General features: G+C 50.1%; 1 protein-coding gene across 1 annotated transcript in view; it reads left to right on the plus strand.

Annotated features, from left to right (window-relative positions):
- The window catches only part of LRP1B (LDL receptor related protein 1B), a 603,705-nt gene that overhangs the window by 379,461 nt on the left and 206,048 nt on the right, over positions 1–18,196 (plus strand). Inside the window, exons 17-22 of the mRNA XM_068158711.1 lie at positions 1,714–1,839; positions 4,452–4,568; positions 6,245–6,325; positions 7,481–7,648; positions 9,266–9,448; positions 16,194–16,394. Coding sequence (XP_068014812.1) covers positions 1,714–1,839; positions 4,452–4,568; positions 6,245–6,325; positions 7,481–7,648; positions 9,266–9,448; positions 16,194–16,394 — 876 coding nt within the window. The remainder of the gene's footprint in view (positions 1–1,713; positions 1,840–4,451; positions 4,569–6,244; positions 6,326–7,480; positions 7,649–9,265; positions 9,449–16,193; positions 16,395–18,196) is intronic.

An 18,196-nucleotide genomic window follows, 5' to 3' on the forward strand; every position in this document is an offset into this window, starting at 1 on the left:
AACACAAAAGCCTTCAGTTTTCAGCTGTGTTCCCTAGGTAGTAACACTTTGGTGCTCCAGTCACACTGCCCACTAAACCCCAGCAGCATTATGAGACCTGGAACACTTTTCTGCTCAGATTGTTAATCTTTGCTTCCAGTGTTCTTGCACCCTCCACACACAGCCCTCAGGAAGGGTTCATGTGCTCTTGATATCACACTCACTCTGAGCTGTCTTCAATGGAAAGGTCAAAGATAAAAACTCCTGAAATGTCAAGGATAAGCCTCAAGACAGCTTTTCATTTCAAATACCGCTTGGTTCCAGATGTATGCTAAACTTTCAGACTCTGCACGGAGGAGTGGGTGGAAAATAGATTCAGATTATTTTTAACACAGCATTTCAAACTCTGCATGGTTTACTGCCCTTCTGTAGATCAAGATTTGCAAGGTCTGATAAGTAAAAGACCTTGGAGTGCTGGTGGGCAGCAAGTTCTGCATGGGACTGCAAAGTGCCCCTGGGGCCAAGAGAGCCAATGGCATCCTGGGATGCATGAAGAGAATTGTGGCCAGCGGGCTGGGGAGGTTCTGCTCCCCCTCTGCTCTGCCCTGCTGACACCACAGCTGCAATCCTGTGTCCAGTTCTGGGCTCCTCAGGTCAAGAGAGACAGAGACCTGCTGGAGAGAGTCCAATGGAATAGCTGCAAGGTTGACCAGGGGACCTGAACATCTCTACTATGAAGAGAGACTGAGAGCCCTGGGGCTGTTTAGTCTGGAGAGAGGAAGGCTGAGAGGGAATCTGATCAATGCCTATCAATACCTGAGGGGTGGGGGTCAGGATGAAGGTGCCAGGCTCTGTTTGGTGGTGCCCAGGGACAGCACAAGGAACAACAGGGACAAGCTGGAAGCCAGGTGTTCCTGTGTGCCCTGCCCTGGGTGGTGCTGCTCTGGCAGGGGGGTTGGACTGGGTGATCTCTGGAGGTCCTTTCCAACCCCTACCACCCTGTGATCCCATGGTGGTTAGTAGCATAAAAGCAGCAGCAGCAACACACAGCTGCAAGAGCAGGCCAATGGTATTTACATAATCCTCTGCATTCAGCCTTCATCAGGAGGTCCCTTGTTCACTCTTGAATGCCAGGCTGGTTTTTTTGGGTCAGTTTTACACTGTTGCACATTTCGCTTCCTGACACCTACAATTTCATGGTAAGCAAACCAGAGCTCTATCTGTGGCCACTGACAGTGCAGTGCATCACGTTGGAAGTGTTTTACAACCTGCCCAAGCCCCTGCTCCCTGCAGTATGATGTTTTGAGTATGCACTTAGCAGCCTGGACCTGCTCCCTCTTGGGGTTTCCCATTGCTTATGTGTGCTTCAGTTTGCAGACCTCACCACACTGACAGAATGTGTGAACGAGGACGTGTTCCTGGAAGGAAACAGCACAGCTGTAGAGTGCTGCTCATGTAGTGGTTAACAGAAGGGGGTCTCCATTTCCACCCTGGTGTGACAGGAGGGTCTTTGCTCTCCCATGTTAAATGTATGAGTGAGGTATTGCAGGGCACTGTAAGCGTGGCTGCTCTGCTGAACAGCTTCTACATCACAGTGGCCATGTCTGCAGGCTCACCATGTGAGCTGCATCGCAGGGAATGCCACCCCAGGTATTCCTTTCAGATGGTTTCCTCTGCTTGTTTTCTGCAGAACAGCCCTTTTATTGGGTTCTCTGCTTGTTTGTCTCTCCCCAGTCAATCACAGCTGTCCTGATGACCAGTTCAAGTGCCAAAATAACCGCTGCATTCCCAAGAGGTGGCTTTGTGACGGGACCAACGATTGTGGCAGCAATGAAGACGAGTCAAACCGAACCTGTGCAGGTAAACATCTGACTTGACTGTGCACAAGTTCTATAGACAGTTCAGGACTGCTGGGAACTGAACCAGTCTGCTGCTAGTAACCTGATTATTCCAGGTTTTGCTGCCACTGAGGCTGGGATACAAACTGTATTTCCCTTAGTCCCTCCACCTGAGTGTAGTCTCCAAAGTACTTCAGCACTTAATCTGCCCATAGGGCTTAACTGCCAAAGCACTGCTTAGGTACAGACTTGTGGTGTGTTGAAAATTGCCCCCAGCATTAACTCAGCCAGCCCAGCCCAGCTGGGAGCAAAGGGAAGCTGTATTTACCAGCAAAGCTGCAGTCTGCAATGGAATGCAATGGACATGGACCAGACATCCAGGATTGACAAATATTTACAGCTATTTACAATTGATAAACAGCACAAGAACCTCCCAGCCAAAAACCAGGGGAGCTGCTAAGAGCTTCCCACTCCCTGCCCTGCGCCTTGCCCCCCTGGACACAAAGGGACAAGAGAAAAGAGCAGAGAGGTTTTTGTTAGACTTAGCCAAACCAGTGCAGCCAAGGTCAGCAGAAGCCAGCAGAAGCACAAAGTTAGTGCTTCCCAGAGTGAAGCAACCAAGAGAGAGACAGATTCCCAAGGTAATTCTTGTGGTGGATGTGGAAACATTGTAGAGGTGCAGCCTAAAACTACCCCAAGACCCAACCCTGCTCAGTCTCCTTTAGCAGTGGGGATGTTGTTTGTTCCAGGCTGTGATGAAAGCCACCTCACCAGCAAGCTTTCTTCTATGCTGGCAGTCATAATTAGTTGTTCAGTTTCCCCTTGGTACCTGGAAAATGTTTTCATTTGTGAGCTATTCATCGTGCAGAGGACTTTTAAGGAAATAGCAAGATGAAGATTGTTTACTGATTCACTGCAGGAGCTCCTGGAGTTCCGAAGCTGCCCTGGGCTTGTGTGGAAGTGATGCTTGGTGCTTGTCAGCTGAGTACACTAAACAATCATTAAGTGCCTGCTTCACAAAATAGAAGGCATCAGGAAGCTGATGACTCTTCCCCAGCTGAAAAGCAGTGACAGGCAGCATGCATAGTGTGTGGAAATATTCCCTGAACTCATTTTCCTTGATTGAAATTTCCATATGGATAATAACAGGATCTGGCTGCTACTTGTGGGTTTGGCTACAGTCACTCCAGCACAAGTGCAGACCTGTAGCATCCCTGTCACCTCTGCCACAGTATTGTGGACTGCAGCACATCTTGATGTGCCTCCACGTCCAAGTGTGTGCTTGCAGCAGGACTCTGATTTGAAGACCTTTTACTTTTTAGGGGGTTGAATTCTGTCTTTATTTTTCCTTTTGTCCCTACAGTGGCAAACACAACTCGTGTTTAAAAACCCCAAAACTCTCTGGTCTACTTTGGACTTGCATTCTGCTATTATGTTTTGGGCTATTGCTGTGAGGAAGAAGGAAAGTGGCAGTTGAGAATATCAGATGAAGAAGGGCTCTGGGGGTTGGTGAGGTTTCTGATGGAACAGATCACAGGATGTTAGGGGTAGGAAGGGATCTCTGGAGATCATCCAGTCCAACCCCTGCCAGAGCAGGACCATAGAATCCAGCACAGGTCACACAGGAACACATCCAGATGGGGCTGGAAAGGCTCCAGAGAAGGAGACTCCACAACCTCTCTGGGCAGCCTGCCCCAGGGCTCTGCCACCCTCACAGTGCAGAAGTTCCTCCCCATGTTGAGGTGGAACCTCCTGGGCTGGAGTTTCTATCCATTGCCCCTTGTCCTGGTACAGGGTGCAACTGGGCAGAGCCTGTCCCCTCCCTCCTGACCCTCAGCCCTCAGCTATTGATGGACATTGATTAAATCCTTTCTCAGTCTTGTCTTCTCCAGAGCTCAGTTAAGGGTTTGCAGAGTGTGCAATCACATGCAGGTGGACTTGAGAGGTTGAACTTGGAACCCAAATCTGCATCACTGTCGTTGGGGTCATAGTGCTGGTCTCATCTTTTGAGTAAAGAAAATGATGATGTAACCTCAGCTTTAGGTGTAGGAGCCTGATTGCACTGCTGCTGGCCATCAGGTTTCCAAGCAGACTGCAGAGCATGGTTTCTCTTGGTGAGCTGCTGCTCCTCAGGACAGGCATTGTGCATCCTGCAGCTGCACGTTTGCGAAGGCAGAGGTTCTGAGGGCAGTGAGCCCAGGCACATCACACCCCTGCCAGGCTACCATTTCCTGTGCAAGTCTGGATTCCACCAGATCATTCTCCTTGCTGTGAAATGCAAGCTGGTGATACTCCAGCTGTAAGTGAGGCAGCTCGATGCCTTGATGTGTGTTTACCTAGACTCCAGGCCTCATGTGGTTTCTGTCAAGCAATGCCCTCCTACCACCTGCTTTGCATAACTGCAAATAAAGCTTCCTTTTCTCCTGTGTTGAGCACTAAAACTCTGCATCAAAAGGTTGAGCACAGGCTTCCCTTTCCTCTGAAATCAAAGGAGTGATCAGGTCAGGTGCCATGTGCAGCAGGCCAGGAGATGGTGCCCTCCAGACTTGCAGCTTCTGGATACAGCCCTGCACCAGGAGACCTCAGCGCTGTAGTGCATTTCCCTGGCACTGTGGGAGTGTCTTCTCTCGACAGCAAGAACGTGCCAGGCTGAGCAGTTCTCCTGCGGGAACGGGCGCTGCATTCCCGCCTCCTGGCTGTGCGACAGGGAGGATGACTGCGGAGACCAGAGCGACGAAATGACCTCCTGTGGTAAGCACATCTCTTCTGGGGGGAGCCACAGCAATCCTTCCATCAGAAGTGAAGTGCATAAGGATCTCCTCCACAGGACAGACAAGCAGTGATGGAGCCTTTTCCTAGGAGCTGTTAAATATTGATTCTGAAACTGCTTCGACGGATAAATCAAACCAGAGCTTGGGCCGAGCTTTCTGGCAGGGAGTTCCTAACTGTGGCACCTGACATCCAGCTCAGACAGCTCACAAGCTTTTTCTAATTAACATCATTGAATGGTTTAGGTTGGAGGGGACCTGGAAGATCATCCACTTCCAACCCCCTGCCATGGGCAGGGACACCAGCCCAGGCTGCTCAAGGTCCCATCCAGCCTGGCCTTGAACACCTCCAGGGAGGAGGCAGCCACAGCCTCCCTGGGCAGCCTGTGCCAGTGTCTTACCTCCCTCACTGGAAAGAATTTCTTCCTAATTTGCAGTCTCAATCTGCCCTTCTCAAGCTTCAATCCATTCCCTCTCATCCTGTCACAGCAAGCCCTTGTCAAAAGTCCCTTCCTGACTTCCTTGTAGCCCCTCCAGGTACTGGGAGGTTGATCTAAGGTCTCTCTGGAGCCTTGTTATCTCCAAGCTGAACACCCTCAGCTCTCTCAGCCTCTCCCCACAGCAGAGGTGCTCTAGCCTACTGATCATCTTTGTGACCTCCAACAATTTGATGTCCTTCCCATTATCAAACACCATCACTCTCCAAAACTGATCTGTCTCATCCCTTTTGGTTTAAGTCTGAGCAGGAGGTTATTTTGATGCTTTATTCTGCAGGGTAAGTGACTCTTTCTTGGCTATATCTTGAGAGAGCATCAGCAGCTCTGCTAATTGCTGCTTCACTGAGATACTGAAAGGAGAGCCACACTCTCTCATCAGCTCCTTCCAAACAACAAACAGGTTTTCATAAGCCACACTGCTGCCTTCATCTGTCTGGCAGGTCCCAGGTAACTGCTGGGAGTTTGAGAGCGGCAGGGTCGATGAACTGTTGGTAGTGTTGTATCAGGGCCTTCCCTCCTTCCAGGGTAGCAGCTGTGGCATCACTTGACTCACTGCAATGAATTAGTGAGGGTGCCACAGTGTAATGAGGCACAGTTCTGAAATGGCTTGGTGTTGTCAAGAAGGAATGTGGGCTGATTGTGTATGGGCATCAATCATGTAAGCAAAGAAACCAGTCTGGGGTCTGCTCGGTAAGATGCTTGCTCTTCTGTTTCTCTCTGCACTGATTTTGATCTTGATCTATTTTTACAAATACCTCTTCTTGCTTAAGCAAAGAACCACCTCTTCAGAGGAGTAAACACATGGGCAGTGTGGTTTGTGCCAGACCTCAAGGTGGAATTGATTGTGCATGTTAGCATGAATGGTGGCAGTGACAGCCCTGAGCTGATGGGAATGCAGGACCATGTTATATGGCACAGAATCATGCATTTCAGTGCTGCATGCAGAGGAGAGGTAGGGGTTGGACTGGTGTCTACAGCTAAGAGCTTTTGTTTCCTGTCCTTCCTTAGGGCATCTCACCCTTTTCTTCTCTCCAGGTTAAGTATCTGCCAGGTGCCAATGTTTGATGCACTGCACTTGTGTAATTATGCACACAGGATGGTGGGAGGCTACTGCTGCAGAGGATCTTGCATTAAATAGTTTTCTTTTTGAACACTTTGACAGAATTCCCAACCTGTGAGCCTCTAACTCAATTTATATGCACAAATGGGAGATGCATCAGCAGCAAGTGGCTCTGTGACTCAGGCAAGTATCAAACGTTCTCTGTCGGAAGCAAACGCACTGGGAAGCGCACGAGCATTGCTTTGCTACTCAGCCTTTCCTTCTGAGTCTGCTTCTGCCACCTTGGCTTCTAATGGCCAGAGAGCAAGTACAGCATTCTCTAATCACTGTCCTGATCTAGGAACCAGCACAGGATCATTAAGGGCAGGGCACACAGGAACACATCCAGATGGGGCTGGAAAGGCTCCAGAGCAGGAGACTCCACAACCTCTCTGGGCAGCCTGCTCCAGGGCTCTGCCACCCTCACAGGGACAAAGTTTTCCCTTCTGTTCCCCTGGCACCTCCTCTGCTGCAGCTTGCCCCCAGTGCCCCTTGTGCTGTCCTTGGACAGCCCTGAGCAGAGCCTGGCTCCAGCCCTGCACATCTTGATCCCCAGCAATGAGGGCAGCCCTCAGGCTCCTCTGCTCCAAGCCCCAGCTCCCTCAGCCTGTGCTCCCAGGGAGATGTTCCACTGCCTGCAGCAGCTCTGTGGCTCTGGGCTGGACTCTCTCAAGCAGTTCCCTGAGGTCCTTCTTGAGCTGGGGGGCCCAGAACTGGACACAATATTCCAGCTGTGGCCTCAGCAGAGCAGAGGGGCAGGAGAAGCTCTCTGGACCTATTCACTACAGCCCTCCTGATCCCCCCCAGGCTGCCCTTGGCCTTCTTGGCCACAAGGGCACAGTGCTGGCTCAGGGGCATCACCAGGACCCCCAGGTCCTTTTCCCCAGAGCTGCTCTCTGACAGATCAGCCCCCAGCCTGTACTGGTCCCCGGGGTTGTCCTTTCCCACATTCAAGACTTAAGTAAGAGTGAGTAAGTGCAAGGGGGAAGCCTGTCCCAGATCACACAGAGTCACAGAACGTTAGGGGCTGGAAGGGACCTCCAGTCCAAGCGCCCTGCCAGAGCAGCATCACCCAGGGCAGGTCACCCAGGAATGCATTCAGGAGGGGAGAGTTCTCCTGGTAAATCAGAGTTACCCGGTTGGTGTCATGAAACACAATGTCACCACATGCCTGTGGGCAACAAACACAGCACCTCACTGACTGCTTTTTGGTTTGCCTTTTGGAAGTGACTTTTTTCTCTCCCTATCTTTTGTTGGCACTTACTCATTTACAGTCACTTCCCCAATTGCTCTCTGCAGATGATGACTGTGGTGATGGCAGTGATGAGCTGGGCTGCATTCACTCCTGCTCTGCTGAGCAGTTCAGGTGTTCTAACGGCAGATGTATCCCAGGCCACTGGGCCTGTGATGGTGACAATGACTGTGGAGACTTCAGTGATGAAACCAAAACAAACTGCAGCAAGGAAGGTCAGTTGGGCTGGGCTGGGCTGATTTGTCCTTTTTCTTTATTCATTTTGTTCCTGCTCACCACTCAACTACTTAAAACCCCAAAGAACACTTTGTTATGGCATGGAGGATCTGATCTCAGTCCATGGAACAAAAGGAAGCGCTTTGGACCTTAGCAGTGTTTGGGAGGGAAAATGTGTCAAGTGCAATATGATGATACAGGAGTGTGTCTGAGAAGAATGATGCAGTTGGAAGGAGAATGGGTGTAAAACTGAGAACTTTTGTAGTGTCACTGAATTAAGATGGATGTGATGTTTGTCCTGTTGCAGAGATGCATCCTGCCTACAGAAAGAGGCAGTCAGCAGCTTTCCTTAAGTTACCTTTTAGTCACAGAATCACAGTATGGCTCAGGTTAGAGAGGGACCTCAGAGCTCATCTCCTCCAACCTCCCCACCATGCCCAGGGACACCTCTCAACTACACTCAGCTGCTCAAGGCCTCATCCAGCCTGGCCTGCAGCACCCCCAGGCAGGAGGTAGCCACAGCCTCCCTGGGCAGCCTGGGCCAGAGTCTCAGCAGCCTCCTGCTGAACAACTTCTTCCTCAGCTCCACTCTAACCCTGCTCTGCCTCAGCTTCAAACCATTCCCCCTTGTCAACTGTGCCAGTCTCTCACCACCCTCATGGGGAACAACTTCTTCCTCGCATCCAGTCTGAAACTCCCTACTTCTAGTTTTGCTCCATCCCCCCAGTCCTGTCACTTGACCTCTAACCAAGTCACTAAGAGTCAAAAATAAAAATGGGGGGGGGGAGAAAAAAGGCACAAAGATAAATGAGCAAACAACCCCCCAGCCAAACTAAATAAACCCCAACAATGCAACAACCAACTCACTGTCCTGAACACTTCCCACTGCATGGCTCTGATAAAACAACAGGATGTGTTACCCAGGGAGGTGGTGGAAGCCTCATCCCTGGAGGGTTTTGCAGCCAGGCTGGATGTGGCTGTGAGCAACCTGCTGTAGTGTGAGGTGTCCCTGCCCATGGCAGGGGGGTTGGAGCTGGATGATCCTTGAGGTCCCTTCCAAGCCTGGCAAGTCTATAGAATAGAACAGAATAGAATTATCCAGGTTGGAAGAGACCTTTGAGATCATCAAGTCCAACCTATCACCCAACACCGTTAATCAACTAAGCCATGGCACCAAGTGCCTCATCCAGTCCCCTCTTAAACACCTCCAGTGATGGTGACTCCACCACCTCCCTGGGCAGCACATCCCAATGGCCAATCTCTCTTTTTGGGAAGAATTTCTTCCTCACCTCCAGCCTAAACCTCCCCTGGCACAGCTTGAGGCTGCGTCCTCTTGTTCTGGTGCTGGTTGCCTGGGAGAAGAGACCAACCCCCACCTGGCTACAACCTCCCTATAATTTTCCCTGTGGTGGAGGAGGAAGTGAAGGGAGGGAGCAGGATAAGAGGTTGTGCAAAGCTTGTGCTGAGTTAAGAAGCAGTAGTGATTAGTGAGTGCTCCACCTGGGGACTGGGGTTCTGGCTTTGGCTAGGAAGGAGGATTCCACATCATTGTGTGTGTGGCATGCAAACACTCCCGTGAGCAGAGTCTCCAACCTAGGAACTCTTGTTTTCCTAAGAAACTCCTGCTCCTGGGAGATGCAGCGGGAAGGAATTCCAGTGCAGCCCCGATGGGAGCTGCGTGCCGGAGCTGTGGCGCTGCGACGGGGAGAAGGACTGCGAGGATGGCAGCGATGAGCGAGGCTGCAACGGAACCATCCGCCTGTGTGATGGCAAAACCAAGTTCTCCTGCAGGAGCACAGGTATGGCCTTGCTCTCCTCGCCCTGTCTGTGTGTGTGTGTGTGGTGTGAGCCCATACCTGCTGCTCGAGTACTGCCTTCCATCTCTGATGACCCTGAGGTGGTGTCTCTGTGCTCCCAGCAGGAAAAGAGCATTAATGCACTGCCCCTGTCCTGCCTGCTGATTTACAGTGTAACATGGGTGGGATTGGAGATTGCTTTCACAGCTCCACACGTCACATTGGGTTGGAAAGGATCCTCAAAGCTCATCATGTCTCCAGCTAGAGCAGGCTCCCCAGGGACACATCAAGTCTGTTCCTAAACGGCTCCAAGGATGGGGCCTTCACTTAGCACTGCAACTCTTCTTTATGGTATCAACCCAAATACTTACATAGCCTCTAATAGTGCTTCACATTCCAAGTGTGTTCTCCTGGTTTCCATCTTTGACCCTAGAAGTAAGTTGATTAAGAGGATGTGAAGTAATAGGCTGAAAGATTGTGAGGAATTGGGAAGCACAGCAGTGGAAATTTGAGGCACAGTGTTGGAAGAAAAATGTGTTCTTTTGAGGGTGTTTAACATCAAATTTTACTAAGTGTCCTTCATGAAGAAATACAAAAAGACGATGCCAGTCTGGGGCTGTGTTTGACAAGACACAGCTTAGATGGAGCAACTTCTCGAGGGACAGTCCAGCTGAGGGAGAACTTAGAGTCTGCTGGCATGGCATTAAGCCTTTTACAGCTTCTTTCCAAGTTCAGTGTGACACTGGGAGAAAACAACTTTCAGCAGAAGATTTAATTCAGGGTATAAGAAGTAGTAATGTTGTTGCCATTAGGCAAGTATGATTGGTACAGGAAAGAAGACCCTATTCTAATCACAAAGTCACAGCATGGCTCAGGTTGGAAGGGAGCTCAGAGCTCATCCCCTCCAACCTCCCCTCCATGCCCAGGGACACCTCTCAGCTACACTCAGCTGCTCAAGGCCTCATCCAGCCTGGCCTGCAGCACCCCCAGGCAGGAGGCAGCCACAGCCTCCCTGGGCAGCCTGGGCCAGAGTCTCAGCACCCTCCTGCTGAAGGACTTCTTCCTCAGCTCCACTCTAACCCTGCTCTGCCTCAGCTCCAAACCATTCCCCCTTGGTCTGTATCTAGACACCCTCATGAAGAGTCCCTCTGCAGCCTTCCTGCAGGATCCCCTCAGCTGTTGGCAGGGTCATACTTAGCTGTGTTTGCAATCCAGTCAAGGAGGGCAGTGGCTCAGGAGGAAGGATGAAGTGGAACAGCCAAAAAATTGTTTTCATCCCAAGTGTGCTAAATTGGAGGGTGCTCAGCTCTGATGCAGAGGGAAATGCAATCCTGCTTGTTGGTTGAGGGGAAACATCACTTTATGGGTCAGTTTGATCCATAATTCTCATAGTTCCCTGGGTTTGTCTGGGAGGAGCAAAGCTGCTCTGCTGGAGGAGGAACTCTGGTAATGCCTTGGAGCAGAAAGCAGAACAGCCAGTGCTTTGCTTAGCTGTTTAGCAGTGGAATTCCATGTGGACCAAGGAGGAGCAATGGGTTCATAGTGTCTGAGGTGACTCTCCCAGGTGTCAGAATCAATTTGTATGTGGATTGTTCTAGATGACTAACACTGTCTGGCTTCCACAGGTATGAGAAGTGCTCAGCAAAGAGGAGAATTGGCTAATTTCTCCTCACAGATTGCCAGCTGCTGGCATCTGATTCCCTAATACAAAAGCTGATGGGTCTGGGCAGGAGCATGTGCATGGGGGAGCTGTCCCAGGCACTCCTCTTTGAGGGAGGTGATGGTGAGAATAGGAACAGTGCAACCTTCCTGCCCCCTCCCCTGCTTGCTGCTTCTTTGTTTAATGGCTGAAAACTGTAGCTGCAGGCCCTGCCCTTCCTGCAGTGTGTTGGCTGGCTCTGGTTGAGCTGTCACCATGCCACAGGCACCAGTGTCATGGTGCAATTACAGCACTTGCCAGCCCTCAGCCAAGCCTGATTGTTCTTGTTGGAGTGATGGTGGCCACAAGGATCCATCATGGGCAGCCTCTGTCCTGCTGCACACCCCAGGACATCCAGCAGACAATATTCTCTACCTTTCAGTAAACTGCCTCTAAGAGCAGAACATTTTTCCCTAGTAAGTCATCTGGATCTTTGCTGCAAGCTGAGCTGCCTGTCTTCATCTTTTCACTGATAAATCTATTGAATATTGAAAGCACAGAGCCTAATGTCTCCTTAACAACACTTTTTGCTGCTGGAGGAACTGCTGTCATTATTGTTGTTGTTATTGCTATTATTACATGATGATTATGATTTAATCATTAGTACTATTTGCTTCATTTCCTTGCCCTCACATATCTTCTGTTTCCATGTTATCTGTTTAAGCCTTTAGGAGAATCCCTGCTCTCACTGGAACAACCTGTGCAGCTCCTGAGCTGTGCTGTCCAGAGGCAGACAAAAGGCTGCAGGGCACTTGAGCTAACAGGATTTCAGAATGGCATTTCTAATTTGGTTTTCAGGAACATCACACTGTTGTTTGTGCTGAGGGGATGAGAAATAGGCTCAGGTTTGCACAGCAGGAGGGTGTGAGTTGCAATGACTCCCTGGTTGAGGTGGACTGCTGTTAGGCTACATCTAGCTACTTATTTTCTGCTTCTACATTAGATTAGGCTTTTTTTAAATCAGACTAGACTGATAAGGTCCAACTTCATCTTTTATATTCAGAATGGTAGGGGTGGGAAGGGACCTCCAGAGATCATCTGGCCCAACCCTCCTGCCAGAGCAGCACCACCCAGGGCAGGGCACACAGAACGCATCCAGGGGGGTTGGAAAGGCTCCAGAGCAGGAGACTCCACAACCTCTCTGGGCAGCCTGCTCCAGGCCTCTGCCACCCTCACCATACAGCAGTGTCTCCTCATGCTCAGGTGCAACCTCCTGGCTTCCAGCTTGTCCCTGTTGTTCCTTGTGCTGTCCCTGGGCACCACCAAACAGAGCCTGGCACCTTCCTCCTGACCCCCACCCCTCAGGTATTGATAGACACTGATCAGATCCCCTCTCAGCCTTCTCCTCTCCAGACTAAACAGCCCCAGGGCTCTCAGTCTCTCTTCACAGCAGATGTTCAAGTCCCCTAAGCATCCTCATAGTTCTCCATTGGACTCTCTCCAGCAGGTCTCTGTCTCTTGACCTGGGGAGCCCAGAACTGGACACAGGATTGCAGCTGTGGCCTCAGCAGGGCAGAGCAGAGGGGGTGCAGAACCTCCCCAGCCCTGCTGGCCACTCTTCTCTTCATGCACCCCAGGATGCCATTGGCTCTCTTGGCCCCAGGGCACTTTGCAGTCCCATGCAGCACTTGCTGCCCACCAGCACTCCAAAGTCTTTCTCCATGGAGCTGCTTTCAGCAGGGCAGCCCCTGGCCTGTGCTGGTGCCTGGTGGTGTTCCTCCCCAGATGCAGTACCCTGTACTTATCCTTATTGATCTGCATGAGGTTCACCTTTACCCAGCTCTCCTTGGGTGGCAGCACTGGTTCTGCCCTCCAACAGCTGGTTTAGGCATGTACTTCCATTCACTTATATGTACTACATCAATCTGCCTGTTTTGCCCCATTCCCCACTCTGCAGTTAGCAGTACTGCTCCAAGAGCAGAGTCTTTGCAATCTGACTTGGGGAGCTCCCCAGTTTCTGTGATGATCCTAAACCAAAGCTGTTCTGGAAGGCAGTGCAGCAGGGCTGTGCCCAGCCCAGGTTAGCCAGCAGCAGCTCAGGGCTGTTGCCTCTTGTCCTGCTCGGTGCATTTGATATTCATTTCAGGGAGCAGTTAGGTTTTGGATCTTAACCATTTTTAGTGCTGCCCTGTGGGCTGTTACTTTATCTTTCCTTGTTCTCACATGTTAATAATATACCAGAGGAAGGGGGAGAAGATAAGGGAAGAGCTAGGATTTTGTTGGAGTGGATAAAAAGGAATGTGCATAGAGTGGAAATTAAGTCAAGGTGGCACCATGGTGAGACTGGCAGAGGCAAAGAACAGCAGCAGCACTGTCTGGGTGAGGAGTCTAAGAGACAAGATGCAAGTATGGGAGACACAGAGAGCAGAGAGCAGCTGACAGTGAAGAAGCTGGGAAGCATGGGGCTTTGAAAAAGAAGATGAGGAAATTGGTAGGGCAGCCTTACAGGTTCCATGAGGGCTGCTGAGGACAGGTTTGCTGTGGAGAGATGGCACAGGAGCAGCTTTGAAAGAGGAAGGAAAACTAGTGAGAATGGGAGGCATGGAGGAGTTCAGAGGGGGAGTGGAAAGGGTCTTTAGTGGTCACGAGCTTAGGTTTACCAGGCTTGCTCCTGCTCATTCCTTGCCTGCTCTGTCTTCTCTCTCACTTTCAGATCATCAGAGCTGCCATACAACCACCATAACAACCTTCTGCTCAGAGTGATGGCTCAGAAGGATGACACTTCTGATTCAGCTGACACTAAAAAAATCACTAAAACCAAAGCACCCCAGCAAGTAAACTAGAAACCTCTCTGCTGTTCCCCTGCTGGGTCCATGCTGGGTGCATGGTGCCACTCTTTCCTGTGGTAACCTCTTCTTTAGGCCCTGACATCTCCCTTGTGCTTCCTGCTGGAAAACAAACATCTCCTTCCTACTACGAGTTTCTGAATACCAGAGAGCACCACACTCTTGAAACAGTGCACTGAGTCTGAGTCCCCCATGTGTGCTCCACAGGACAAGCAGGATCATGAACCATCCCAGCTCTACTTGTATGTGTCAGCAGAGAGCATTCCTTCCCCTTAAGGAGAGCAAGACGGGGTCCATGCCACAGATGAGCACAATAGTACAGTTTAGGCACTAAGAATTCACTGCTAGGGGAAACTGGATGCAGCTAACGCTTCACCAAAGTAGTTTTGCTGCAGCTGAAAGGACAGTCAGTCAATGCAGTTCTTGTGCTCAGGATCCCCAGAAAGACTGAGCAGAAGGTAGCAAGTACAGCAAAATTCACTTTCTAATCATGCTAGGAAATAAAATATCCTGGAGAAGCATTTGGCTCAGGCTTTCCCAGGCACTTCTTGCATCAGCCTCATTCTGAAGCACTGGTTCAGTGTTGGCCAGACATTCCTGCTGTGTTACACACAAGAGCTGTGGAAAGGAACAGATACATCCACTGAGGCTATTAATTTGTGATGGGATTCTGCTAAAGTGCTTGTGAGCCAGAACTGTGAGCTTCAGCAAGGGGTAACAAACCAAAACCACTTCAGTGAACTCTAAGTAATGGTTTGAAGGTGGTCAGAAGGCTTCATTAAATCCATCTTGCTAGAATCTTTGCAAAGATGAATTCCTTGCAAGTGTATTTACTTCAGAACATCTCAGAGCTATCACTGGGACAGGAGTCTTCTGTTGTCAAAGAAATCTTCATCAAGGCAGGAGAAAGGCAGGGAGGCTGATTTGCTCTGTGAATGCTTTTGTGTACAAAATGATTACAAAACAGACCAGGGGCTCTACAGGAAGCAACACCAATTGACTTTGGGATCTGCTTAGTTTGCTTGGCACTGGTACCTTCCCTTAGCTTTAATTCCACCACTGCTTTGCAGTGATAACTTCAAGACAATAAGGAATGCAGTGTGTGTGCTCCTCTCCCAAACTATCTGTCACTTCTCAAGCATAAACTTACTACTTGCTAGCTACAGTCAGTGGGGGCAGTCAGACCTTTTGGTAACACCTTGGACTGAATGGAACTGACAGCTACTTTATTCTCCAATTAAGAAAGAGACAAGAGGTAGGACCATGGATTAAGGAAGCTGATCTTGCAGAGTGCTTCTGCCTAAAAAAGGACTTTGGTAGAGAAAATCTTTCACTCATCACAGAATGACTCAGGTTGGAAGGGACCTCCGAACTCATCTCCTCCAACCCTCCCCACCCAGGGTAGGGCACACAGGAACACATCCAGGAGGGTTTTGAATGTGTCCAGAGCAGGAGACTCCACAACCTCTCTGGGCAGCCTGCTCCAGGGCCCTGTCTCTGCCACTGTAAAGAAGTTTCTGCTCATGTTGAGGTGAAATCTTCTATGTTCAAGCTCAAACCTGTTGTTCCTTGTCTTATTACTGTGCACCACTGAAAAGACCTTGGCCCCCTCCCCTTGACACCCACCCCTCAGCTATTGATAGGCATTGATCAGATGCTCTCTCAGTCTTCTCTTCTCCAGACTAAACAGCCCCAGGGCTCTCAGTCTCTCTCTATGGGGGAGATGCTCAAGTCCCTTAATCATCCTCATGGCTCTCCATGGGATTCTCTCCAGCAGGTCTCTGTCTCTCTTGAACTGGGGAGCCCCAAGCTGGTGTCCTTGCTGGACAGACTTTTGTTCCTCAAACCCATCCTAATAGGAAGTGAGTTAGTGAAGCACTGCTCCTATGGAAAGCTGTTGAAGGCAAAGAGAGGGACACAAGGAAAAGCAGAAGTTACAAAGAAATGAAAGCACTTTTTGTCTGAGTTGGTATATTTGAGAGACTGAGGATGTCTCCTGCCTGTGTGCAGCTCTGCTCAGCAGAGAAATCATCAGGATGGATGGTGTTGGGAAAATTAGGCTGCCAGCACTGCTGTGGCTGATGCTTCGGCGTATAAATACAGGCTGGTTTCTTTCTGCTCTCCTCAGAGGGAAGTGCTGCTCATAGAAGAGCATAATACAGTAACTAAATAAATGAATGAAAGCTGTGTGATGTTACTGAAGGATTCTGCCTCAAGTTTGCTGCAGTCTGATTTGCTGTGTTTGTTGTCTCTTTTCTCCAAGGGAGATGCATTAGCAGAGCGTGGCTATGTGATGGCGATATTGATTGTGAGGATCAGTCTGATGAGGATAATTGCGAGGGCTATATGTGTGGACCACCAAAATACCCTTGTGCTAATGATACCTCCATCTGCCTACAGCCTGAGAAGCTCTGCAATGGGAGAAGAGATTGTCCTGATGGATCTGATGAAGGCGATCTTTGTGGTACTTCTTTCAGACACATTTTCCTGGTTACTGTCTGTCACAATTCCTCCTGCTGAAAAGCCCCAACCCAAGCAGCTCTCATGCTGTGCTTACTCAGCTTTTACCACAGCAGCCTCTTTTTGCTTGAAACGATACTGGGTGCTTGCTTACTTTAACATTGGGTGCTTGAAGTATTAGTTTGCTTCAGAGAAGGGAAAACGTAGAGGTTTTAGGTAACTCTTTCATTTCCTAACCCCTTAAAGCTCTCCTGGAGGAAAACAGTTTTGAAAGCTCTGGTATTATATGGAAGTATTGAAGACAATTTGTCATCTCCTCCAGCTGCCCAAAGTTTGAGTTGGTAGAATCCTGTTAGTAGCTGTGTAAGAGGTCCTGAGGGAATGATAAACTCCTGGAATGGCTCAGGTTGGGAGGGACCTCAGAGCTCATCTGGGCAGGGACACCTCTCAACTACACTCAGCTGCTCAAAACCTCATCCAGCCTGGCCTGCAGCACCCCCAGGCAGGAGGCAGCTACAGCCTCCCTGGGCAGCCTGGGCCAGAGTCTCCTCCTACTGAAGAACTTCTTCCTCAGATCTAGTCCAACCCTACTTCCACTCAGCTTCAAACCATTCCCCCTTGGCCTGTCTCTAGACACCCTCAGCAAAAGTCCCTCTGCAGGATCCCTTCAGATCCTGGCAGGCAGCTCTGAGGTCCCCCTGGAGCCTTCTCTTCTCCAGGCTGCACAGCCCCAGCTCCCTCAGCCTGTGCTCACAGCAGAGCTGCTCCAGCCCTTGGATCATCTTTGTGGCCTCCTCTGGACTCTCTCCAGCAGCTCTGTGTCCTCCTCCTGCTGGGGACACCAGAACTGGAGGCAGGATTGGAGGTGAGGTCTGAGCAGAGCCCAGGGGCAGAATCCCCTCTGCTGCCCTGCTGCCCACACTGCTCTGGCTGCAGCCCAGCACTCAGCTGCCTGCTGGGCTACATGAGGGCACTGCTGGCTCCTGGGGAGCTGCTCATCAGCCAACACCCCCAAGTCTCTTTCTCCAGAGCTACTTCCATGTCTCCTTGGTGGTGAATGGATTTCATGGCAGGTCAGACAATGTAGGTTTTCTGGGCACAATTGCATTCAGTAAAAAGGTACAAATGTGCTTGTGTACATGTGGCAGAAGTCTAGATGATAACCTAATTGAATTGCTCTCAGCATGCAAAGATAAAATGAATAGGTGCTGAAAGCATCTACAGCACTGTGGCAGTGGCATTGTCCTGTGGTGATGGTGTAGGGATAAGAAGTGAAACACTGCAGGAAAAGGAAGGTAATGCTCTAATTCTTTTGCATGGTACCAACAATTAGCCTTTCTGCACTGACCTTGCTTTGCACAGTGTCTTACCATCTCCAGCACTCTCTCACAAATCCTTTGGGGATGGAACTGGAATCTGTCCTTACTAGAAGGCCCTGCACTGGGCTAAGCAGAGCTGCTTGGCATGGGAGGCAAAGCTTACTGGCTGGGCAACAGCTGCTGCAGGAAATGGCAGAGAGATCTTTGCCCCATCCTGCTCCACTGCTCTGCAGGCTGTGTGCTGTGAGAGGGGAGCTTGAGTTCTCTGTGTCTAGACTACAGGGTAAAGCTAAATCCTCTCTCATTCTTATTCCTTCTGTGCTACTGCTGTGGTTGCACAGTTATGCTGCTTCTGGTAGTGCAGCCCTTTAGGACTCCTGCATCCTGTTGGATACTGCAAAGGGCCAAGCCATTTTTTTCATGGTAGTTACTACTAGCAGTGACAATTAGTAGCCCATGAGTATTTCAGCAGTGGTTAGCTGTTTAG

Source organism: Melanerpes formicivorus, unplaced genomic scaffold (genome assembly GCF_026170545.1).
Source record: "Melanerpes formicivorus ecotype bairdi unplaced genomic scaffold, bMelFor1.0.p_v2 SCAF_41, whole genome shotgun sequence".
NCBI lineage: Eukaryota > Metazoa > Chordata > Aves > Piciformes > Picidae > Melanerpes > Melanerpes formicivorus.